Below are 24,564 nucleotides of genomic sequence, written 5' to 3'. Positions count from 1 at the left end.
TTTTGTTTGTTTGGTTGGGGGTTTTTTTGGTTTTTTGTTTTTTTTAATTGGTAACTTAATTACTTCTAGTGGTGAAACAAGTTTAAATACTAAATCCATTTTACTGGCTGATAGGACATGGATGTCTTGTCACAAGAACAGGTAATATCCACCCAAACCACGGATACTTTTCCCCCCTCAAGCTGTGAGGTGTCAGTACACTTTGCACCATGTCACAAATTTTTTTTTCCTTTTACTAAAGGCTTTTCTCTCCCCCTGTTACTTCTTTCCATTGTTTTATCCTAGTTGGAGAACTGCACAATATTGTAGTGCATTAATTTTATTGTGTTTTTTTTTCTTTTTACTAAACCTGGTGGACCTTGATAGGAAAGGGGCCAGATTGCCCTTTTTCTGTGATATTTGGTTGACCTGTTTGTCAACCAGCTGAAAACATCCATGCTAAAAATAGCAACCATGTGCAGGTTTTATTTCCTGTAAAAGTGGTTGTTTAATTGGCAGATACCAATTAATTGGCAAGCACCTGCGTGGGGAATGGGGAAATAATCCATTTTGGAAATCCTCAGGATATTTCACAGCTGTCAATTGTGAGATCTCCAATTTTTCCACGGTGTTTTCCAGTGAGGCAGATCAAACTGGTGAAAGGCCTTCAGCCCCTGGAAGTTGCTGAGAAAGGGACTGTCACCTTCGAGGTGGAGGTGTCACACGAGGATGTGGAAGGGACCTGGCAGAGGGACGGAGTTCGGCTCAAACCCGCACCCAACGTCAGCTTTGGCATCCTGGGCAAGAAACACTCACTGACTCTTTCCTCGGTGGCCCTTGAGGATGCAGGGGTCATCTCCTTCAAGGCAGAAGGCATCAATTCATCAGGGAGACTCACTGTGACAGGTACACTGACCCAAAAGGCTCAGACTCTGCTTGGTGTGGACATGGTTGTTCTTCTCCTGACCTGGAGAGCAAACTCGAGAGGTCAACCAGCCACCCTTGTAACTGCAAGGGGTGTTAAGCACTGGACCACCACCAGTAACATACCCTTATATCATCAGCATTATTGCAGCATCACTGTCCACAGAACAACTCATGATAAAGTGCCCAAAATGTGATGATTCTGTTGTCATGGGTTTTATTAACCATGGAAACCAGGCCTTGCCTACCCATTAGTGCTCATGTCAGACGTCCTCCTGCAAACCTCATTCCCCACTCATTGGACCTTCTCTTTGTTGCTTTTTTTTTTTTTTGTCAGAATTGCCTGTGAGAATCAGCAAACCTCTGGTGGATGTCAGTGTGACTCAGAAACTCAAGGCCACATTTGAGTGTGAGCTGTCCAGGCCCAATGTGAATGTGAAGTGGTTCAAGGTACGGTGTTAATGGATAGTGATATTTTAATTCCCTACTTCTCTGGAAGGGAATGAGAGCCTTTATTTTGACTTCCAGGGGATGTGAGTCTGAGCCTTGGCAATACAGCTCTTGGCATTGCCCTCTTGTCCTTATGTTGATTTACTCTCCTGCTTTATCACTGTTTTTTATTTACTGGGTGTGTTTATTGGGTTTTAAAGTTAAACTTCTTTATTCCCATACAAAATGTGAGTACTGCTGTTATAACAATGCAGTTTTGTGCTTTACTTCATGCCTAGCAGTTCTCACCCAGCATTTACGAGGTCTTTTGGAACCGTGATTGAAGGGAAACCTCAGTTTCCTTTGTCAGTGAAAGTCCAGTTCCCTTTCCCTTGACATTTTGTGGATCAGCTCTTGCATTTCATGTACCTTCCTTGGGCTTAGCTGATACTTTCCTTAATTTGGGATAACAACAATTCTTCAAGATAATCATAGAATCACAGAACAGTTTGGGTTGGAAGGGACCCTTAAAGGTCACCTAGTTTCAACCCCCCTGCAATGAACAGGGACATGTTCAGCTAGATCAGGTTGCTCAGAGCCCTGTTCAACCTGACCTTGACATTTCCAGGAATGGGACATCCACCAACCTCATTGTAAAAAACTTCTTTCTTATATCTAGTCTAGATCTACCCTCTTTTAGTTTAAGACCATTTGTGTCTGAAGGGGCTTACTGCCAAACCCTGTGCAGTGTTTTAAGCCTTCAAATAGGTGTCTGAGACCATCAAAAAGTTATGTGAGTTCTTCAGCCACTCCAACTTGTTGAAAGCTTTTTGCCATGCTGATGTTGCACCACATGTTCCATTAAGTCCAATGAGGCAGGTGAACAAAACACAGCTCTGAATGTCTGTTTTGCTCACTGCAGATGTTCAAGAGTAGATGGTGATCTGGTTTTGGCCTTTTCCCCTTCTAGGATGGGAAAGAGATCCGTCAAAGTCAAAACGTGGGGTTTGTTTCCCAGGGAAATAAGAGAAGCCTCATTATTCACAAGTGTGAATATGAAGACCAGGGAACCTACAGCTGTCAAGCAGCTGAAGACAAGACATCAGCTACTCTAAAGGTTCATGGTATGTTTGGCTGAAGTAGGAAATTACATTTACTGCAGTATTTTTGGCCACACAGCGAGAAATTCTTTGTGGACAGTTTATGTATTTCATAATTGCTCATTTTGGTTAAGTTTCTCTTCCTAGTGAGGAAGTGCTGGCAGAGCTCTTCTGTGCTTGCTGTATCATTCCAGTAAAAAAACATCTAGTTTTCCATTTATCTTTAGTTATTTCTATTCTCTAGAATTTCAGTGGTGTTTCTGGATTGACACATTAACAAATCCTGGACAGCCTGGCACAAAGCAGGGATTCAATGGCTGGTGCTGATGTGGTTTGGTTTAATTTCTGCCATTGTCACAGGGGGACTTTGCCTGAACAGGAACTAGATAAATTTTGAGTATGAGCTAAAGAGGTGCCCTAATTTTTAGGTTGTAAATGCTAAAGAGATGTTCATTTTTTCTGCCTGCACCTCTCCTTTATGCACCAAGCAGCTGCTCAAGCACCAGGAGTATTTGGTCACCAGGCTCTGAAGCACCAGAGATAAGCTGGTGCTAAGGGCAAGTTACTCAACAGACAGGTTTGCTGTGCCCTGGCAGAGGTTATTTCCCAGAGGGACATATGAAAAATAGATCTTGCTGGAAAATAGAGCATCCTTCTTATTGCTTACTAGCTGCTGTCCTCATGTGGCCGTTTGGGTTTAGCAATATCTTCTCAAACGTGTGCCCTGTTTCCTTGCTCTGTTGAGCTCCCCCTTTTCTCCCTGATTTTGTGATTGGGAAGGGTTGTTGTTTGCACTTCTCTGCTCCTGAGGCTGATCCAAGGGGTATCAAGGCCTTCCCTTTCAAAAGGAAAGGGCTGCAATAGCACAGAAATACAGAGCAGTTCTGACAAAGTGAGTGCCAAACTGTTAAAGAGGATTATACTGAGTTCAGAACACTCTGCAGAAAAGGCTTTTCCTGGGTGGAACAGGAGAGCGTGAAGAGGAGCACATGAATGAGACAGATTTATAGTGACCCTCAAAACTGTAGGCTTGTGTTTAGTTTTTCCTTGGCAGATTCTCTTGCATTAACATGTTTAACATCTTTTAAAACCTGTATGAAATTCCAGCACCCACAAAATCCTTCTGCAGTGAGCTCCAGTGTAGCTGGTATTTCTACCTGCCAGTTCAAGCATAAAATGTATTCACTGTCTTAAGGTGAGAACTCCCGAGGAAGGGAGGCTGGGCTAGAACAAAACACAATCCCACTTTTTTCTGTGCATTTATGCAGGAGGCAAACACCCCACACTTGGGTATGGAGAAACCCCGAATAAATATTTCTCTCTTTGGTTTCACAGCCCGAGATATCAAGATTGTAAAGCCACTGGAAGATGTGGAAGTGAATGAATACGAGAGTGCATCCTTTGTCTGTGAGATTTCACATGATGAGGTCGAAACCCAGTGGTACAAAAATGACAACAAGCTGAAGACTTCAGACAATATCAAAATGCGACAGGATGGTAGGAGGGAAAAGAGGGATCTCCTTCTCGAATGGGGGTGTGTTGGGATGGGAGACTAGAAAAAAGGGTGTGACCTCCAAAATCAGGTTAAGAAGGTTCAGCAGAGGGTCCTGCTTTGGTTTTGGGGCTGCAGCTGTGCTGGGATAGTGTTGTGGTTGGGAACTTAAACAAGGCAAATTTGGTGTCATCCCAAATGACAGCAGTGGGTAGGAATTCATATCATCAGGCAGTGGGTGGGATTCTTCTGTTTCAAGCTCTTTCCCAATGGTGTGAGGGTGATGTTAAGTCAGCCTTTGGAGGAGTTGAGCTTGGGTTATCCTCTGGTACAGGGACACGGGGGAATGGTTGGCCCTGCAGCCGTGAGAGCAGGTGGTGCTGAGCTCAGACCAGATGGGGGATGCTCAACCTGGCAGAGCTCCTTGGAGGGTGAAGCTGTTTGCTCCAGGGAAACTGAGCAGTGTCTGGTTGTGTGTCTGTACTCAGGGAAGACCTACTCTCTGACCTACGCCCGTGTCCACGTGGAGGATGCGGCAGAGATCAAATTTGTGGCAGAAAAGGCAGAATCTCGTGCTCAGCTGACCGTAAAAGGTAATCACGATTTTCGTGCCAGTGCTGCTCATGCTCTCTCACATTACAAACCAACCAACCTCCCTGTGAAGAAAGCTAAACAACACCTGCAGCTCCCAGGGGAAGACAAATTCCTGCCTGCCTTACTGCCCGTCAGATATCAGCCTGGGAATTTGCTTTGGCTAAATAACAGTTAATTTTCTCAGAAGGCTGGTTTTGTACCTTTTAGACACTAAAAGTTGTGTGAGAAATTGAAGGGACAAAAAACTGTTCCTTTTCTCCTGCATTTTCACTTTCTTGTGTACGTTATAATAGAAAACAGTATTTTTTGTGTGTGTTTAACTAAAACAATGTGGTAGAGTGAGAGAGAAGGAAGACATTTGAATTAACCCACTGATCAGGAGCTCAGTAAATAGGTGATCAGTCCTCGGCTTTGCCACAGCACTGCTGTGTAGTGTTGAGGGAATTACCTTTATCTCTGCAGTTCAGCCACTCAAGTGGTAAAATAGGGAGGAAAAACTTCCCTTTAATCAGCCCTTTACTTGCTGTGTGCCAGTTGAGTGCTGAACATACTGGGGATCCCTGTCAAATAACTGCCCACAAACGAAATATTCCTAATGAGTTTTTAACTGGCGCCTGTCATGGAAACCGCACCGATAACTCCATTTTTTTAAAATTTTTTTTTAAACTTTTTTTTTTTTTTAGAGTTGCCTGTAAAAATAGTGAAGCCTTTGAGAGATAAGATCGCCCTCGAGAAGCACCGGGGGTTCCTGGAGTGCCAAGTGTCTCGTGCCAACGCCAAGGTCAGGTGGTTCAAAAGGGACGTGGAAATTCGCCCCAGCGACAAATACGAGATCGTGAGCGAAGGCGTCTACAGGAAACTCATCATCAACGACGCCGACTACGAGGATGAGGACACCTACACCTGTGATGCCTTTGACGACAAAAGCAGTGCTAATTTCTTTGTTGAAGGTAGAGAACCCTCTCTTCGCCTCTGGAAGGAGGATTGGCCAACTGCCTTTGTGTTCGGAAACACGATACCACAGAAAGAAAGTGTTTTTAATTCAATGTTGGTTTATTATTGAGTCCATTGGTATTGAACCCTTTCAGGATTATCAGCGCAGGAACATCCTGAAAAATTAATATATGGCATATTCTCCTAAGGAAAGTGATGAAATTCCTGTTCCAGAGAAGCTTGTCAAGTGTATTGCAGGAAGCTGGTTTTTCAGAAAAACGATGCAGTTCCTTGTGTCAACATCTGCATTTCGATGAACCCTTTTTTTTTTTTTTCATTTTGTAGTGCCACAAGTTTGATACCAGGATAGAAAGGTGGCTTTAGAAACAGGGCTGGGAATCAGGAGATATGGATTTTTGAGGCAGTGGTTGCAATCTCACTGTCTGGCCTGTGACCAGATAGATATAGTTGTTTTTATGTAAATATATACATATATATATAGCTGGTTTTATATATATAAAAGGATATTTTAAGGCCTTTCGAGATAATAAGTTCAGTATTGAAGAGGAGGAAAGACGGCATCAGTGTTCAGGTTGATAATGGAAAAGTTTTCATGACTCCTAAATCCCTGCTCTCTTGTTCCATGCAGAGCAAGCCATTAATATCGTGAAGGAGTTGTGTGATGAGGATGTGACTGAGCCTGAGGAAGCCAATTTTGAATGTGAGACATCCATTCCATCTGTGAAACCCGCCAAGTGGTTTCTACGTGGAGAAGCTTTACAGCCTGGCAGAAACTTCATCATGCAGCAGGAAGGCACCATCCACAGGCTGACAATAGTGAAAACAAGTGCTGATATGACAGGAACCATCCAGTTCTCCATTGGCAAATCAAAATCTACAGCAAACCTGCTTGTCAGAGGTATTGTGACATGTCCTGGCTTGAATTAGAAAGCAATTTGTCATACGTGCTGTCTAATGTGCAGTATCCACTGGGTTCTTGGAAATGTGTGTGTACCTGGAAGATCTGCTTAGTTCCCAATTGCAATTTGCAGGGAGCAATGTCGGGCACACTAAATGAGCCAGTAATGTTTTAGGAAGGGATCTGATTAAATGACTTTGGTGTCCTTGGTATTCAAACCTGATATTAAAATCCGTCACGCTAAAACTGGTTTGGGATTTATTTTTGTCCTCTTGACTTTACCAAAGAGGACAAAACAGATGAAATTTGCCAGGAGAGTTTATTTTGTCCCATTTCTGAACTAGACAAGTTTGATAGCTCATTTACTTAATTCATGTTGTCGTTGACTTGATCCAGGAAAAAGCTTCAAGGCTTTTTGTCTTCCGCTGTCACCATGGCAAATATGTCCAATCACATCCTGAAGTCCTTGTTTTGTCTTTAATTTGCTCTTACTTGAATAAAAACTTCAATTAGAGAGCAATTCTGTGGGCACTGAACCAAAAGTGGACTATGAATTTGGTGCTTAATGTGTGATATTATCTTATAGAATGAAATTTGTAGGATCTATAGATCATCATGATGATGTAGCTTCAAAGCACATCAGCTCTATGAGACACTTGAGCAGTTCGTAAAACAGTTGTGAACATCATACGTGAGATTAATCAGCACGAAATACAGACTAAAAACCTCCTTTTTCTCCAGACTGATCCTTTGTTCTTTCCCAACCCTGCAGATTACCACATACAGATCACCAGGAAGCTGGAGGACAAGACCGTCCTGGAGAAACACTCGGCCGTCCTGTCCTGTGACTTCAGGCCCTCTCCAAAGATTGTGAAGTGGTTCAAGGACCACGTGCTCATCGAGCCCTCTGAGAAGTACAAGATCAAGCGGGAGCAATACTCAGCAGAGCTCAAGATCTTGAAGGTGAAGCCTGAAGATGCCGGAATGTACAAGTGCCGGGCTGGGAATGCAGAGACCAGAGCCACACTCACTGTCGAAGGTACGAGAGTTTTCCAGCAGCAGGGCTTGCCTGTTGCATGTCTTCAGGGCTCACTGTTTCACTCCGGATTCCTCTTCTTGAGGTGGATTCCCATGTTTATCTTCTAATTTTATATAAATGCAATGTCTTTGGTGAACTGACATTCCATGACACTGAAATCCAGCCCTTGCCATGAAGTAGGTGATGCATGTGGAAAAGCACCAGCTGGGTGATGTAGAAATTAATGTTTGTCAAGGCACATTATTTTCTATTGCATCAGAGCAATTAGACTTCTGGTGCTTCTAACAAAAAATGTTCTTTATGTTAAACTGCACAGGTCGTTGATTCTGGTGGTCTTGGCTGTGGTTTTCATTTCCTGACCACTGTGTCAGCCTTTATATCTGCTATACATTTTTATATCTGCTATACATTTTTATATCTGCAACAGATACATGTCACAGCTGCTATTTTATATCTGCATATATTTGTTATTCATAATGACATTCTCCTCCCTCATCTGGGTGTGGAACTGTATTTAGCCAGTTCTTCCCCTCTGGTGAAACTAAGAAAAGCTGTTCACTGCTTTTGGCAAGACTTGGAGACGAGCCACAGAATCATTTCTAAAAGCCCAGGGAGCACCTCTTGTTTGCAGTTTGGCCTTGCAGAGGTTCTTCACTGAATGTGTTGTCAAACACTGAAATGGGCTTCCCAAGGCAGTGGTGGAGTCACCTGAAGGCATTTAAAAGATGTGACCCTTGGGGACATGGTTTAGTGGTGGCCTTGGCAGTGCTGAATTAACAGTTGGACTCGATGATCTTACAGGTCTTTTCCAACCTTGATGATTTTATGGTTCTATTCTATCTGAACAACAGAATTATTTAATACTCCAAACCCTTTCTCTGAGTTGTCTAATCCTTGAGAAACAACATTCCCTGGGCAGAGAAACTGCAAAGAGAAACCTCTGGCCAAGGGCTGGGAAAGAAAATAATCAAACTCGTTGCTTCTTAAACCTAAGCAAGCTACTTAATCTCTTTGTACTTTTCCTTTGTGGCCAAAATTATTGCCTTCATCTTGTCCTGTGTCATAGTTTCACTGGAAGAGAATCAAGGACAATTTGATCATAACATGTTTGTGTGTGTGCAGTGATTAGAACTCAGGGGCTGGAGCTCCGTGGGATACTTAGACATCTCTGTAACATCACTTTAGAAAGATTGACTTATTTTTAAATTAAAAAGGGAAAGGAAAAAAAGAAAACCTGATTTATGTATAAAAAGAGAACTGAAGGTTCTAAACAATATACTCTTTTCGATGGATTTTTTTTGTTGTTGTTGTTGGAGCAAATGCAGAACCAAGCAGATGAAATGAGGTGATCCACAGTGTGAAGGAGACCAGACTAAATCACCTGATTAACCCTAAACAGTATGAAATTGTCAGTGGTAACAGCTGATTTATGATAATGGTGCTGATGGTGCCCCTTGGTCTTCCGCAGCCCGGAACGTGGAAGTCCTCAAACACCTGCAGGACGTGGAAATTGAGGAAGACAGCTCTGCCGTGTTCTCCTGCGAGCTGTCCCACGACGACGAGGACGTGGAGTGGTTCCTCAACGGCACCCTCCTCTACACCAACAACTTCAACGACATCAAGAACGTCGGCAAGGTCTACACGCTCACCATGAAGCAGGTGAAGCCTGAGGACGCTGGCACGGTGACAATGAAGTCAGACAAGGTGTCAGAGAGCGTGAGGCTGAAGGTCATAGGTGGGTTGTGATCACACTCCTCCTGAATGCAAATAAGAGATGCCAATGAGATATTATTTACCATATCCACGCAACAATCCTGCTTAAAAACTTCATCCCTCCAGGACTGAGTGAAAGGCATGGAGGGGTTTTCTTCCGGTGTGAATTTCTCTTGTGGTTGGTCATTTTTCTAGGGAAAATTGTTTTCATGTCCTGCCAAAATTTTCCATAGATCTTTTCCATCCTTTCACTCATTTCAGGCATTGGAATGGGCTGCCCAGAGAGGTGGTGGATTCACCATCCCTGGAGATTTTTAAACGCAGATTGGACGTGGCACTGAGTGCCATGATCTAGTAAATGGACTGGATTTGGACCAAGGGTTGGACTCGATGATCTCGGAGGTCTTTTCCAACCCAATCGATTCTATGATTCTATGATTCATCAGGATAGTCTCAAGAGCAATCTTCTGTACTTGTAGGTCTCTTCAGCACTATATAGTTGATAAATTGTTGTTTCCAAAGATTTATGGCTGCAGGGACCTGAGGTTCGGTGTACCCCCAAGAGTAGGGCATGCTGAGTTGGGGGAGGTTTAGGCTGGATATCAGGAGGAAGTTTTTCACCCAGAGGGTGGCTGAGCACTGTAACAGGATCCCCAGGGCAGTGGTCACACCCCAAGCCTGTCTGAGTTCAAGAAACATTTGGACAATAGCCTCAGGCACATGGTGGGATTGTCGGAGTGTCCTGTGCAGGGCCAGGAGTTGGACTCAATGATCCTTATGGGTCCCTTCCAACTCAGGGTATTCTCTGATTCTCTGATTTTTAATGCATCATTTCTGGAGCTGAAATGAATCAGCAAAGAGAAGGCAGTTTGCTGCTGTCCTTCATATGTCTTAAAGTTCAGTCAAAAAGCTGAGTTTCTGTGGTTTAACATGTTCTTGTGCAGCCTCATCAAGTTTGACACCAAGATGAGTGGTGGGTTTGGGATACCATCCACAGGGACCTGGCCAAGCTCAAGAATGGGTCCATGTGAACCTCTGGAGGTTCAACAAGGCCACGTGCAAAATGCTGCACCTGGGCTAGAGCAGCCTCTGTGTGAATCCAGGCTGTGGAATGAAGGGATTGAGAGCAGCCCTGCCCAGAAGGACTCGGGGGTGCTGGCGGATGACACTGGTTTAGGTTATGCTTTGATGTCAGTAGCATTGCCATTACTTAATCTGTCTTTCAATATTTGATGATGACTGAAAGTGTTTCAACTTAGATATCCTGGTTGTTCTCTGTTTTTCCTGTTTAACCTTCAGAGAAACCTGCTGTCTTCATGAAAGCCTTGGATGACGTTTTTGGTGAGGAGCGAGGTGTGATTAAACTGGAATGTGAAGTCTCCAAAGAGAAGGTCAAACCCGTTTGGAAAAAGGATGGTGTGAAGATCCCTTCTAGTGACAAGTACGAGGAGATACAGTCTGGGAAGACCCTGTGCCTCCTTATCCACGACCTTGAAAAGACAGATGCCGGTTTATACACCTGTGACATTGGCACTGATATTGCCAAGTCAAAGGTCAGCGTTCAGGGTAAGTATTGTAGACAATGGCCAGTCAAGGGGTGCTGGAAATATGGGTGGGACCGGTAACTTGATCTCCCATCTTCTCCTGCCTAATCCTCACATAACATTGGAATGTTTGAACAATCCCTGTTACTCATTGATTTAAGTATATCTGGTGTTTCGGTGAAAATCAGGTGTCAAGAGTATAGTGACAATGTTTCCTTCTTGAACATCCATAAGGTGCAGAAATCTTCCCAGAAGAGGGAACAATTTCTCAGGAAAAATCCCAACTAACAACAAAAAAATTGACAAAAACCCCTCCAAGCAGCCCGTGTTTCTTATTTTAATTCAAAGTCCATTGCAGGAACATAAAAGTGGGACAACATGGTCTATTGAAGAACCCAGCAGTTCATCCGACCCTCTAATCCTTGTGTCCACCTGAAGGAAAAAGAATTGTTCGTGGCCTCCAAACTCATGTCAATAATGAGAAATATTTTGAGTTTGTCTGATTTGAACACAAGTTAAAAAATCCAAATGTTTCAATTCTCATATGAGCACGGAGAAGAAGCTCACACATCATCCCAGAGGCTGCTTTTCTGACATCTTTTCTCCCTTGTACCACATTAAATCTTGATTCTTCCCCACTGATTGAGCTGTTCTTCATTCAGTCCTTCTGGAGCAGAGCCACGAGATTCACATTTCCCTTTTTCTATAACTTTGTGCTGATTCTGGGTGGATAATGCCTGAGGAATCCTTCTCACGTCACAGACACCTGTGTTGTTGCAGTGTTGTCCTGCCAATCCAGCAGACAAACCACTCTTATTAAAAGTTAAAAACATCACTACTCAAAACTATCATAAACCCCTTTTTCCATTAGTTGTGTTAATCTGCTTCTCATCCTCCAGAACTGAACATCGGCATCACCAAACGGCTGAAGAACACCGAAATCCAGCTGGGAGAGGACTGCACCTTTGAGTGCATTTTGTCCCACGAGAGCATCGATGACTTCAGCTGGACGCTGAACGGGAGAAAAGTGGAGAGTGGGGGGAGGTTTAAAGCCTCCAACGCGGGTCGGAAATACACCCTCAGCATCCAAAGGGTGACTCCCGACGATGCCGGGGAGGTCGTGTTCACTGCCCGAGGTCTGACCTCCAAGGCTTCTCTGGCTGTGAAAGGTAACGAGGTCAGAAGGGTACTGGGAATTGCTTTCCTGGGCGTACTTTCATAGGGTTTGTCAGCAAGCACTTGTTGTGATCCAAGTAAATAATAAGCTTCACCGCGAGCCTTGAAGAAAGGAGATTTTTCCTTAAAAACAAGAGGAAGGTTGAAGGTTTTCATAGATATTTGAGAACTGGATACACTGGGTAGTGTGTACAGGGAATTACAAGCCAGACTGTTTTCCACAGAGATAATCATCCAAGGCTCCCTGGGTGGTCAATGGAGAGAAGAAATAGGTGATTTTCAGACATAGTTCATAACATGCAATTAGTCCTTTTTCATAGAATCAGAGAATCCCAGAATGGTTTGGGTTGGAAGGGACATTAAAGATCATCCAGTTCCACCCCCTTCCATGGGCAGGGACACCTTCCACCAGCCCAGGTTCCTCCAAGCCCTGTCCAACCTGGCCTTGGACACTTCCAGAGATGGGGCAGCCACAGCTTCTCTGGGCAACCTGTGCCAGGGAGGGGCTTTGAGCAACCTGGTCTAGTGGAAGGTGTCCCTGCAGGGGTGGAACAAGATGATCTTTAAGGTCCCTTCCAACCTAAACCTTTCTGTGATTCTATAATGTGAATTGCAAAAACCTCAACCACACAGTGATAATGATTTTTACTCAAATGTCCTTTTTTTAATTTTTCCTCTCCAGAGAAACCAACTGAGGTTATAAAACAGCTGGAGGATAAGACATCACAAGCAGGGCAGGACATCAACCTGAGCTGTGAACTGTCCAAACCTGATGTGAGCATCAGGTGGTACAAGGATGGCAAAGCAATCCGAAAAAGCCAGAAATACGACCTGCAGCAAGAGGGAACACGGGCCATCCTGATCATCCATGATTCCACGGTCAAGGACAGTGGGGAATACACCTGTGAGACAGAGAGCTCCAAAACAACAGCCAGGATCACAGTGCAAGGTCAGTCAAAGAGTGAAGAGGGGCTGGCAGGGACAGAGGTTGGGGTAAATATCTGCAACCCGCTGGAGGTGTTCTTCTCTTCTGTCTCCCTAAACAGGATCAATTTTTAGTTTTCAAAAAATGCTATTGGTTAAAAGCTTAAAAAAAAAATTAGGTATGAAAAAAAACACCTTTGTAGGTACCGAAGAATCTTGTGTGCTGTGTAATGACCCGAAGAGAAAAAGCAATTTTAATTAGTCTGTTTTGGATGTGGGACATGAAAACTGTGCATGTTCTGTAACATGAGACCTCACTAGTGCCTGGACAATGGCATTAAGCTTTGCTGGAGATATTTTACCTGATCTGTCCTGTGACAGGATGTTGACCTGGTGATCTTCTTGGATCCATTCCATCTGAAAGGATGAGAGGAAATGGCCTCAGGTTGCACCAGGGGAGGCTTAGATTAGATACTAGGAAAAATTTCCTCATAGAAAGGAGGGTATTAGCATTAAAACAGGAGGTCAGGCATTAAAACAGGAGAATTGTGGAGTCACAATCCCTGGAGGAATCTAAAAGACATGTAGATGTGGCACTTGGGGACGTGGGTTAGTGGTGGACTTCGTAGTGTTAAGTTAATGGTTGGACTTGATCTTAAGAGTCTATTTCAAACTAAATGCTTCTATGATTCTTTATTCTGTAATTCTCCAAATGGGGGCAGTTGGGAATCCAAGACCACCCTGCATGCTCAGGATTAGTCTGGGCAACAAATCAGTCTGTCTCTCTCATTTTTATTTCTTTTTTTTTTTTTTTTCTGATTTGTTTTTTTCCTTCCAGAAAAACCTAATTATTTTGTCAAGGAGCTTTCAGACCTGAAAGTCGATGAGAGTGGAACCGCAGTTTTCACGTGCCAGAGCGAGAGAGCTGCATCCTCTGTGGTCTGGAGGAAAGGCATCGCTGAGCTCAGGGCCGGCAGGAAATACGAGATCACACAGAAAGGACAAGACCTCCAGCTGACCATAAAGAACCTGGAGAAAAGCGACAGTGACACTTACAGCTGTGACATTGGTGATGCCCAGTCCAGAGCCAAGCTGGTCGTGCAAGGTACGGATGGGAGGAATGTGACTGTACATCCCATTTCTCCGTGGGAAACATTATATGCACAGGCACACCCGTTTCTCTGCATGTGGGTGGCAGATCCATGGATTTCTGGCTCTGGCTCGCCCATGATGTAAGGAATATGTAGGGGAAAATATAGACGTGGAGCTGGACATGCCAAGTAACTTGAAGCAATTACACCTGGAGTGTTTTGGGTGTGATTTAACCCCAAAATGCTGGTGTGAGGAGGGGCTGGTGTTTCTCTGTGAACATACAATGGACAGGGTTCAGAGAGCCTGCTGTTAGAAAATCATTCTGCATCCAGGCTTTTCTTTGTATCCCTTGATGCCTCTTCCCAGTAGTGGTTTCTAAGAGGTGATGGGTTAATAATGATCCATAGAATTACAGAATGGTTTGCGTTGGAAGGGATCTTAAAGATCATCTCATTCCAACCTCCTGCCGTGGGCAGGGACGCCTTCCACTAGCCCAGGATGCTCCAGGCCCATCCAACCTGGTCTTGGACACTTCCAGGGATCCAGAGGCAGTCACAGCTTCTCTGGGCAACCTGTGCCAGGGCCTCCCCACTCTCACAGCCAAGAATTTCTCCCTAAAATCTGATCCAAACTTGCTCTCTTTCAGTTAAAGCCATTCCCCCTTGTCCTGTCCCTCCAACGACCTTATCCCAAGTCCCTCTCCAGCTCTCCTGGAGCCCCTTTAGGCCCTGGAAGGGGCTCTCAGCTCTCCCTGGAGCCTTCTATTCTCCAGGTGAACCCCCCCAGCTCTCCCAGCCTGGCTCCAGAGCAGAGGGGCTCCAGCCTTTGGAGCATCTCCAGGGCCAGAATCTTTAAGTGCTTCATATCCCTCTGCACCTCAGAGGTGAAGGGAACAACCCAACCTCCATCTGAAGAGCACTACCAGTACAGTAGGGTTTTTTTGGCTCTCTGGGCAGTTAATGAGCTGTGGTGGCCAATGCTGGTGGTAGGGCAGTGTTTGAGGGGAGGAAGGGAAGGCTGGTTGTTACTGTTCCTCACAGGTCTCAGGATGGGAGAAACCCCTGAGAGGAAATAGATAAAACAATGAAGAGAACAGGAGAAATTATTCCAGAACAGTCAGATGGAGATGTCCACTGTGGCAGTGTCCACTTGCTAATTGTTATGTTTTCTAAAGACAAGGGGGTGAAGTCAGACTCCTCCATCTCTGATCATCTGCTAGAACAGATGTTGAGAAGCAAAGAAATGTGTTTAATCCTCCCCATAATGCCAGGCTCTGAGCTACCTGAATTCACTGTGATCTTTCTAACAGCAGCTTTTCTGAGTGGACAAAATACTTAACTGTCAAGAAGATAAAACTAAAAAATCTCTTTACTAGTTTTGTAAGTAGGAGGAATATCAGAGGTGTTTTTGTATACAGCAATAACCTTTTTTTATGTATATTTATAGTTAGGTTTATCTTTATATATATATATATATTTATATATTTATTTCTAGTTAGGTGTATATCTGTTTATACAGGCAGGTTTTCGGGGCAGATGTTTTGTTTCTTTTTACCAAAGCTGCAGTCAGACACTCTCTCCCCTTCCCACTGTGCTTATGGTTGTACTGAGCTCAAAGAAGGTGAAGGCTCTGTGGTCCCATCCCATAGAAATGAAATTATATTTGCTCTAGAAAAAAACAGAAATTGTCACGGGAGGGATTATCTGCTCAGTGATGTCTAGAGCCCAACAATGCTGTCAGAGACCCACCCTTTCAAACTTTCCAGGTAGTTTAATTAGGAGAAGGTTTATAACACTGGATCTGCATTCTACTTGTTCTGCTTTATGTTTTCTGGTGCTTTAAAGTTGTCCTCATCCTATTTTAGTGTGTGTGTCCTGTATATATTCTCTTCCTGTTGAGTGGGTTTTATGTTCAGTATCAGGGGGATTATGTTTCAGTCTTCTGTATCATGAACATATTTCTTTCTTGAAAAAAAAACTCACATGGGAAATCCTGAGAATTTTCCATATGGCTTTTCATGCTAGAAGCAGAAGATTCCAGTAATTGATGTATCTATGTTCCTTTCAGGCCAGAAAGTGCTAATAACAGAAGACCTGGAAGATGTCACTGTGTTAGAAGGAGAATCTGCCACGTTCAAGTGCAGAATCTCTCCCGTAGACTGTAGCAGAGTGCAGTGGTTTTTGGATAAAACCCCACTCCATACCAATGAACTTAATGAGATCCAGTCCCAGCCTGGGGGATATCACCTGCTAACGCTGAGAAAGCTCTCACTGAAGGACTCGGGGGTCATTACATTTGAAGCTGGTGATAAGAAAACATCTGCCAGTTTGGTTGTGAAAGGTAAATCCGTCATAAAAAACCTGCAGGAGAGGAAAATAACGAGGGGAAATAAGCGGGGTTAACGTGGGTAGGTGGAAAAAAAAAATAAAAAGGAAAAAAGAAAGGACAAAAATGCTACAAATTTAGCCCCATCATATGTATATCTGTCTATGTTCAAGAACAGAATCACTTATATATAATTAAATTACAGCTGGAGAATGAACACTTTGTAATCCTGGACAACCCTTGGAGTGTTTATTGGATCTTAGGTGGGAATGTTATTCTGCAGTGATGGTACATTGGAGGCCTAGTTCAGTTTTCCTGAAGTGGGCTGATAAGGTGCTGATTAACGAGGAGGAATCAATTAATTCGATGAAAAAAAAGTGCAAGCAATAAGTTTTAAATTTGGTTTTTCGCTGTTTGAAAGGCAACATTGCATGTTGTTCTCTGCTATTCATTCTTGACAATGGATTGTTTTCTCTGGAAAAGTTAAAGTGAGTTAAAACTGCAGTGTTAGTCTGCTTCTACGGCAAGGAAACGAAATGAATGCCAAACAGCCCAAGAATGTGGGATTAGAGACAAGTTTTCTTCCTGGAAATGTAAATATTTCTGTTGCCCAGAGATAAAAAACACACAGTCTCCCCCGTGTCAGATCACGGCCTCGTTTTTCACAACCACCTCGTTTATTTCAAAGAATATTTTTCTTTTTTCAGAGTTTGAAAAGGTACCCAAATTTTTCCAACCTACAGAAATGAAAATAGATTATTATGTTTGTGGTTGGTGGGGTTTTTTTTTTTGGGGGGGGGGGGGTTTGGGTTGGGTTGTGGGGTTTTTTTGTTGTTTTGTTTTGCTTATTTTCTGAAGGAAAATGAAAGGTTTTATTTGCAAAAGACTAGTATGTAATGTTGTAGTACCATAACCAGGTTTTGCTCTCCTGATTGATTGAATTTTTAGGAATTAAAAAGCCTTAAGCTGGGAGGGAGGAGATTTACATTGGCCAATTTAGCTACTGGTATCTACCTTAGGTTACTTCTATAAGCTGTGTAGAAAGATAAGCACTTCCAGGGAGTTTCTCTGTCCCACTGGCCTATTTTGGAATTAAATATTTGGTTTCTGGAGGTGTGTGTCACCTTCCAGAGGCTACAGAAACATCCTAAATGACCTATCTGAGCTATCTGATTTTTAGAGGACTTGTTCTACTGAGATCTGCTCTAGATGAGAGAAACCTGTATTGCACCTCAATTCATGAAGAATTAACTTTTCCACATTCATGTAAAAGGTTCAAACTAATCAGCTACCATGGGAAAAGGCTTAGAAAAATTGTGCTTCAGTCTTATTGCTATTTACTGGGAAGTGAGAGAGGTTTTATTTATGTTCCTCAACAGGAATATTGTCTTCTCAGTTTCTCCCAGATGTCAATGGGTATTTAAACAACAGTTTATGGCATCACTGGTGCTTCCTGAGGCTTTAGGGACACAAACACCAAATTATTTGTCAATAACCTTGACCTGCAGCTTTGATACAAGTAATCCTGGATGCAAATCTCGTGGATTACTTGTGACCTGAGAATCCACACCTCTTCTGAAACATCTCAGATGGGTTTTATGTGATTCTAGAGAAGCCCTGAGCCTTCACAAAGGAGCTGATTGATACTGGAGAGTGTGAGAGAGAGGATGTGATCCTTCCTTCACTGTGAAACCTCCAAATCAGACAGGCCTGTAAAGTGGTGCAAAGGTGGGAAGAGCCTCAGGAATTCTTCCAAGTACAACATCATCTGGTTGGGATTTGAAGCCAAGTTTGTTGTTCACAGGGCAGAAGAGACAGTGGCAGATGTGAGTGTGAGGCTGGAGCAGTTAAAAGCAGTGCAGTTATTACTGTCAGGGGTAATAACTTGGAGTTATTAATTAATATTATAATTTTGGAGTGATAGTTTGGGTCCTAAATCATCACCTAACATCTAGGTCAGAGTAATTAATGGCAGGAGATGCCATCCTGTTTGATAAGACAAGGGGTGATGGTTTTAAACTAAAAACCATTTAGATTAAAACCAGTTTAGATTACGTGTAAGGGAGAGGTTTTTTACAATGAAAGTGGTAAAACACTGTAAGAGGTTGCCCAGAGAGGTGGTGGATGCTCCATCTCTGGAAACATTCAAGGCCAGGGTGGATGGGGCTTGGAGCAACCTGATGTGGTTGAAGACGTCTCTGCTCATTGCAGGGGGAGTGGGTTTGATGACCTTTAAAGGTCCCTTCCAACCCAAACTCTTCTATGATTCCATGATCTAAAGGGTTATTATCTAAGCTGAAGCAAAAGTTCTCTTCTTAGATGAGCCTTTAGTGCAATTCTCTGAGTTAGAACTGGGTTTATCTATAATCACCTCACAATTGCTCCTGCCTGTCCTGAGTCATTGCCCCAGCCTGAGGTTTAGGAGGAGCTCAAGTTTCTGTGCCTTAAATCACCTGGGCAGGTTTGAACAGGTACAGAAGGCTGTTAAAGGCACAGGCTGTGTTTAACCAGAGCAGTGGATATCCTGTGTAGTATTTGACACATGGAATGCAGGAACAGAACCTGCACTGGGATTAGAGGATTCAGTGTGAACAGAGAAAGGCATTTGGGTTGTTGGAACAGTCAACCTGAACCTCAGAGCGTGGAGTTGGGAGGACAAGCTGCTCACAGGGTTTATCCAGAGCACCAAGAAACAAACCAACTTAAGCCTGAGGTCTGCTGTGCAAGGAAAGAGAAGACCTTGATGATGTAGTGAAGAAGAGGTGGTCCCAATTTTCTCTGTCCTTCTCTACACAAGGACGTTTTCTCAATACCCAAAGGTCTGTGTTGGCTCCAGTAGGACCTGGACCTCATCCATGGTGAACAATTCTCTGTTAGAAGAAAATCACACTGATAATGTTCCACCCCAGCCCCTTTTTCTCCCTTCATGGAGAGGGTTGTGGAGTTGAAACACATGGATTCGGATCACCAGGAGATGTGAAGGAGTCAGGTCATAATGACGTCTACAACAAATTGCACCTTTGGAGCTTTCCTTTAGGGAACTTTTCTATTAAAGTCACATCAGAACAGCAGAATGCAAATATAGGAAAAAAAAAAGGGAAAAAAATAGGAAAAAATAGGAAAAAAATTCAGTGGTCATGTGACACTGAGTGTCCCAAAGTAGAATTAAAAGGGAAACAAAAGAACAAGCTGTAGTTTTTCAACAGCCACAAATTAAGTGCATCTCAAATCATATTCATAAGACTTGCATATTCATAAGGCAGCAGAATTCAGGAAGGATTTTTTTTTTCATTATCTAAAGGGAGAACACTTCAGTTGAGGTATTTTTCCAGTAAGTTCCTTCCCTGCCCTAGCTCAGCTTAAAACCTTGAATCCCAGGCTGTGACAGACCCTGTGGAGGAAGCTCCCCAGGGATCCTGCCATGTACAGCTGTGCTTCCCCCTCTGTGTTTGCTCTGTGCTGGTTTTAAGTCTGTGTTCATGTTGAGTAAAAAACACATTATGGGTTTGTTTTGTTTTTTTTTTTTTTAATCATGATAAATCAATACTGCTGGTTGTGACAGAAAGTGCTTTGCCATTGCTGTGTCCTCCGTGCTGTGTGTGAGTTGACCTCCTGAAGTTTTATGGGGTTTGTGCCAGTGGTCCAGCCCTGAGCACCCATCTGTGACACAGTTTGTGCCATTTATAGCAGTGCATAGTCTGCCACTGATGTTAATAATGAAAGCAGTGATAGCAGCAATGTCTCCAATGGTGCAGACAGTGGTTAAAAGCAAAATAAACATATGGTCTCAATTTTTTTTTCTGCTGCTGTGAAGTGCTGGCAGCCAGATGTGAGATGTCAGAATCTGTTTACTGTTTGCCGGTGCTTTTCCATTCCTGCAGTTTTCTGTCTCAAGAACAAAGTCTGACACTAAAAGGGGGAGCATGATTGCCAGTCTCACGTGTTTCCTTCAACATCTTTTTCAGAAAAGCCACTCCTTTTCAAGCAGGAGCTCCAAAACGAAGAGGCTAAAGAAGGAAAACAGGTCAAGCTGACCTGTGAGCTCAGCAAACCTGGTGCCCCAGTGAAATGGATGAAGGGAGACACTGTCCTCCATGCCAGTGAGAAGTATGAATTTAAGCAGCACGGAACTGTGGCAGAGCTCATTATCCGAGACCTCAAATCCATGGATGCTGGGGAATACACCTGCAGCTCTGGGGAGCTCAAAACCACTGCCCGGGTGAAAGTGAACGGTGGGTAGAGTTAGAGACACTAAACACATCCTTAATCACATGCTTAATAGGTCTATTAAACAAGAATCACATAATACTTCATTTTTTTTTGTGGCAGTACCATCTTTAACATGTAGAATTTAAAGGTAATATTGCACAGTTTTTATCACCTGTATATATTTAATTCACGTCATGTCACATTCTGTGTTTGGGGTTTTAAATCTGTAACTTCCCACTGAGCAAAAACTAATTAAGTGGAGCGCAGAGGATTATTTTTCTATGCCCTACGTGCTGTATTTCCTGACCTATGAGCTGTTTTACATGGCTGGGGTTAAGAAATGGAGTTACAGATGGAGACCAGTAGTGTTGGAGCACAAGAATATGAAAACATAAATGCAGTCCGTGAAAAATTGCAGGTGGCCAAGTGATTAATTTTTAGACCCCCAAACTCCCACAAACATCCTTTTCAAAGGCTCTCAGGTGCCATCTGCACTCCCCAATGGCCTTTAACAAATATAGTAGCTTTAGTAACATAGGAAAAGTAGTTTGTGCTGGAGCAGAGAGTAGGAGAAATATAGGATATGAATATTGTTTCAGAGCCCTGCAGGAGCAGGGAATTCATTAGGTGATGATGCCCAGGGCATTCTGAAAGGGTCCTTACTAAAAATGAGGAATAACTTCCCCCATATTCCCAGGAATCCACAGTGAGATGATAACATCTGGGGGAGAGATTTATTCCTGCTCCCAGGCAGGATCATGTTGATGCCACACAGCCAAGGGAGGCTTAAGGGCTGCTCTGCTCACTTGGAAAAGGGCTGGTTTTAAGAGGTGAAAGCTCTCGTGGGGGCACTTGTTGTAGAGCCAGGTCAAGAGGGCATGTCCTAATCCCTGGATCTGTGTTCCAGCTGTGCCTGTCCTTTTTAAACAAGCCCTGGAGAACACGGATATGGAAGAGGGGAAATCCGTCTCCTTGCGCTGCGAACTCACAAAAGCCGATGCCACCGTGGTGTGGAAGAAGGGAGGAGCCACGCTCCAGGCAAGTGCCAAATATGAAATGAAGCAGAAGGGGACAGTGGCAGAGCTGGTGATTCATAATGCAGAGCCAGAAGATGCGGGAAGATACACCTGTGACACTGGAGACCAGCAGAGCACAGCCCAAGTCAAAATCCATGGTAGGAACGAGACACCTGCTTGTGACCATTTGTTGTTGTCCTTGCCATGGTCCTGCTACCTCCTGCACATTTAGAGTTCTGAAAAATAGGGATGAGTACAAACAAAAGGGTCTGTTGTGTTTTCTGGGATGGTAACTTCATGCTAAAACATATAAATCAAATATATCTGATAACAAAATATCTTTTTTTCCCTTATGAAATATCTCTTATGCTTTGGATAGAGACAACTGTCCAAGCTCTAAGTCAAGAGGTAAGAAGGGCCTCAGCTACACCTTTTATTAAAGAATATGCAGTTCTTTTCTCCTCTTTCTCAGCAAGTTTTTACGTGTCTTTGACCACCAGTGTTAGGGCAGCAGAAGGGTAATTGCTTTGACATTCTAATTATTGGTAAATAATTGCTGTCTTTTCATTTGGTTCAAAACTCTTGGTGTGTTGTCATAAATACAAATGGAGTCCTGGAAGTGCAGGTAGGTTAGAGTTCATTTGCTGTGTGTGCCAAGAGAATTTGTTTTGGCTTTGGGTCCCGTATGAGGTCACTGGATGGTGATGGTGCTCCCAAAGTAAACTGAGAATGCTTCATTCCTCAGCTGCCTCTGTGCTCTTCAAGGAAGAGCTGAAGCCCGTGGAAGCTGTGGAAGGTGGGACAGCCACCCTGCAGTGCCAACTGAGCAGAGAGGCCCCCGTGGAGTGGAGGAAAGGGCAAACTCTTCTCCGGCCGAGTAACAAGTACAAGATGAGGCAGGAGGGCACAGTGGCTGAGCTGCTCATCCATGATCTGGACCCAAAGGATGCTGGAGACTATTCGTGTCTAGTGGGGAACCAAAAAACCACGACAGCCTTGTCAGTGAATGGTAAAAAGGCAGAAATAACCTGTGAAACTCTGGAATGGTTTTGTCCACCTCTTCCCTCCTCCTCTCTGTACATTCCCTCACAGCACCCACCTCCATGTCCTGCTTCCACTGCTTCCATCCATCCTCTTTTTCTTGTTGCCATGTCACTCCTGTCCCCAGTCTTCATCCTCAGTCGGCTTTCATTATGCCCAGTGTTGGATATTTGTGTGTGTGTGTTGTCTTCTTACCTTTCCTCAACTGAAGGGAGCTGTCCTGCACGTGTGTTTTCCTGAATTAACATGGAAATATAAGATTCCTTGGGATTTTCTGTGAAGGAGGGTTTAATGATGAGGATGAGTTTGTCATTTACATGCACGATCCCAATCAAGACCATGAATCGATTCCCACAGAACAAGTTACTAGAAAATTTCTTTCACCATCCATGAAAAAAAAGACGGGACGTGCTTAAGGACAGAGGGTGTTGGAAGAAGGCTTGGGTGGATACACAACAAATAACGAGTGAGCCTCTGAGCAGAGATCTGAGCAGGGTCTTGGGTTGCAACCCCTTTCCATTCTGCATCTCCCAGCCTTGCCAGTGCGTTTCAAGAAGGAGCTGAGGAACGAGGAGGCCACGGAGAGCGGGACGGCGACACTGCAGTGTGAACTGAGCCGGCCCGGGGGCTCAGTCCAGTGGAGCAGGGATGGGAAGGTGCTGGAGCCAAATGGAAAGTACAAAATGAGACGGGAAGGGCGCTTTGTTGAGCTGGTTATCCAAGACCTGGACTTGGCGGATGCCGGGAGCTACACCTGCACATGTGGAGACCAGAAGACAACGGCTGCTCTGAGAGTGAATGGTAACTGTCCTACCCATGTTTCTCTCTAAGCCCCAAACACACCTTAAATTGCAGCATTTTCTGGTCAACCAAAGCTTGGTCAGTGTGTTTTCTTAGAGGTTTCGTGTTCTTGGCTCTGTGGTACCAAAGAGTCATCCTGTTGGAGAATATTCCCTTGTGCTTTTTTTGCAGCACATCTATGATGTATATTGTTTTCTTTAATTTGTTTCTCTCTCTTCTAGGAGGTTTCACCCCCATTTCAACAACACACCCCCAGAAATAATGCATTTTTGGTTAAATGTATACACTGAGCCCAGTAACTTACAGCACAGTCCAGTTCATTCCAATGCTGATTCCCTTTCTGTTGGTATTGCATCCCTCAGCCTTGCCTGTCCTCTTCCAAGAAGAACTGATGAACAAGGAAGCTACAGAGGGGGAAGCAGTGACTTTGCACTGTAAACTGAGCAAATCGGCCCCAGTTGAGTGGAAAAAGGGGAATGTGGTCCTCAAGCCAAGTGAAAAATACAAAATAGAGCAGGAAGGTCCCTTTGCAGAGCTGAGGATCCAGGATTTGGGATTGGCAGATGCTGGTGATTATCACTGTGTGTGTGGAGACCAACAGACCACGGCTACTTTGACAGTAAATGGTAAAAAAGAATTTCTCAGCACGTGCCCAAGCAAACCTGTGTGATTCCAAGACCTCTTCCTCTTTTTCTTCTGCTTCCTCTGATCTTTGTATACTTCCTACCCTCCCCTCTTCTGATTAATTTTCCTCTCCTGTTTTCCTTCTCTCTCTCTCTCTTTCTCCTTTCACCTGATGCCCTCTTGATGTGCTGTTTGTCTTCCTGGGTGCTGAGTGAGCACAGACCCCCAGCTCAACACAACCTCCCTAGTCCAGAGTAGCTGCTTGTTTTGAAGTTTTTCCACTGGGATTGACCTAAAAATATTTACGTTTTCTGACTCACACTGTCACACTTGTTGCTCCTAAGGGGAACAAGTTTCCCTCAATATATGCTGCTACACAAGGACAACCTTTTTTTTAATACTCCTGCTACTCCCAGCTCCATTTTGACCAATTTTGGCTTAACTCTTCCAAAGCAAATACTTTATCTCTGCAGAACACTGACAGCATGTTTGTGACTGCTCTGCTTTAAGGGACTCTATTTATTTCAGACAATGCCATAAATCAGGTACTTCTGTAGAGCTACTGCTCTTCTCAAGGGAAACAAAATGTTCTGGGTATCATATTGAAACGTGGCCTCTGATTTTATGGTATATAAAGGAAAGGATAGATGGCTTGGCAACTATTTTTTCAGATAGACTTGCTTTTAAAGA

The 24,564-nt window shown here is 43.7% G+C and overlaps 1 protein-coding gene across 1 annotated transcript in view; it reads left to right on the top strand.

The window, feature by feature from the left end:
• Positions 1–24,564, top strand: part of OBSCN (obscurin, cytoskeletal calmodulin and titin-interacting RhoGEF) — a 183,390-nt gene that overhangs the window by 51,843 nt on the left and 106,983 nt on the right. Inside the window, exons 20-38 of the mRNA XM_027660600.1 lie at positions 619–885; positions 1,241–1,353; positions 2,303–2,456; positions 3,768–3,929; positions 4,413–4,517; positions 5,202–5,468; positions 6,101–6,370; positions 7,143–7,409; positions 8,878–9,144; positions 10,422–10,688; positions 11,566–11,835; positions 12,525–12,791; positions 13,605–13,871; positions 15,926–16,198; positions 20,149–20,415; positions 21,300–21,566; positions 22,154–22,417; positions 22,984–23,250; positions 23,613–23,876. Coding sequence (XP_027516401.1) covers positions 619–885; positions 1,241–1,353; positions 2,303–2,456; positions 3,768–3,929; positions 4,413–4,517; positions 5,202–5,468; positions 6,101–6,370; positions 7,143–7,409; positions 8,878–9,144; positions 10,422–10,688; positions 11,566–11,835; positions 12,525–12,791; positions 13,605–13,871; positions 15,926–16,198; positions 20,149–20,415; positions 21,300–21,566; positions 22,154–22,417; positions 22,984–23,250; positions 23,613–23,876 — 4,545 coding nt within the window. The remainder of the gene's footprint in view (positions 1–618; positions 886–1,240; positions 1,354–2,302; positions 2,457–3,767; positions 3,930–4,412; positions 4,518–5,201; positions 5,469–6,100; positions 6,371–7,142; positions 7,410–8,877; positions 9,145–10,421; positions 10,689–11,565; positions 11,836–12,524; positions 12,792–13,604; positions 13,872–15,925; positions 16,199–20,148; positions 20,416–21,299; positions 21,567–22,153; positions 22,418–22,983; positions 23,251–23,612; positions 23,877–24,564) is intronic.

Source organism: Corapipo altera, unplaced genomic scaffold (genome assembly GCF_003945725.1).
Source record: "Corapipo altera isolate COAL_440 unplaced genomic scaffold, ASM394572v1 126, whole genome shotgun sequence".
In the NCBI taxonomy this organism is placed as follows: domain Eukaryota; kingdom Metazoa; phylum Chordata; class Aves; order Passeriformes; family Pipridae; genus Corapipo; species Corapipo altera.
This window is presented reverse-complemented; position numbering and strand designations above follow the sequence as displayed.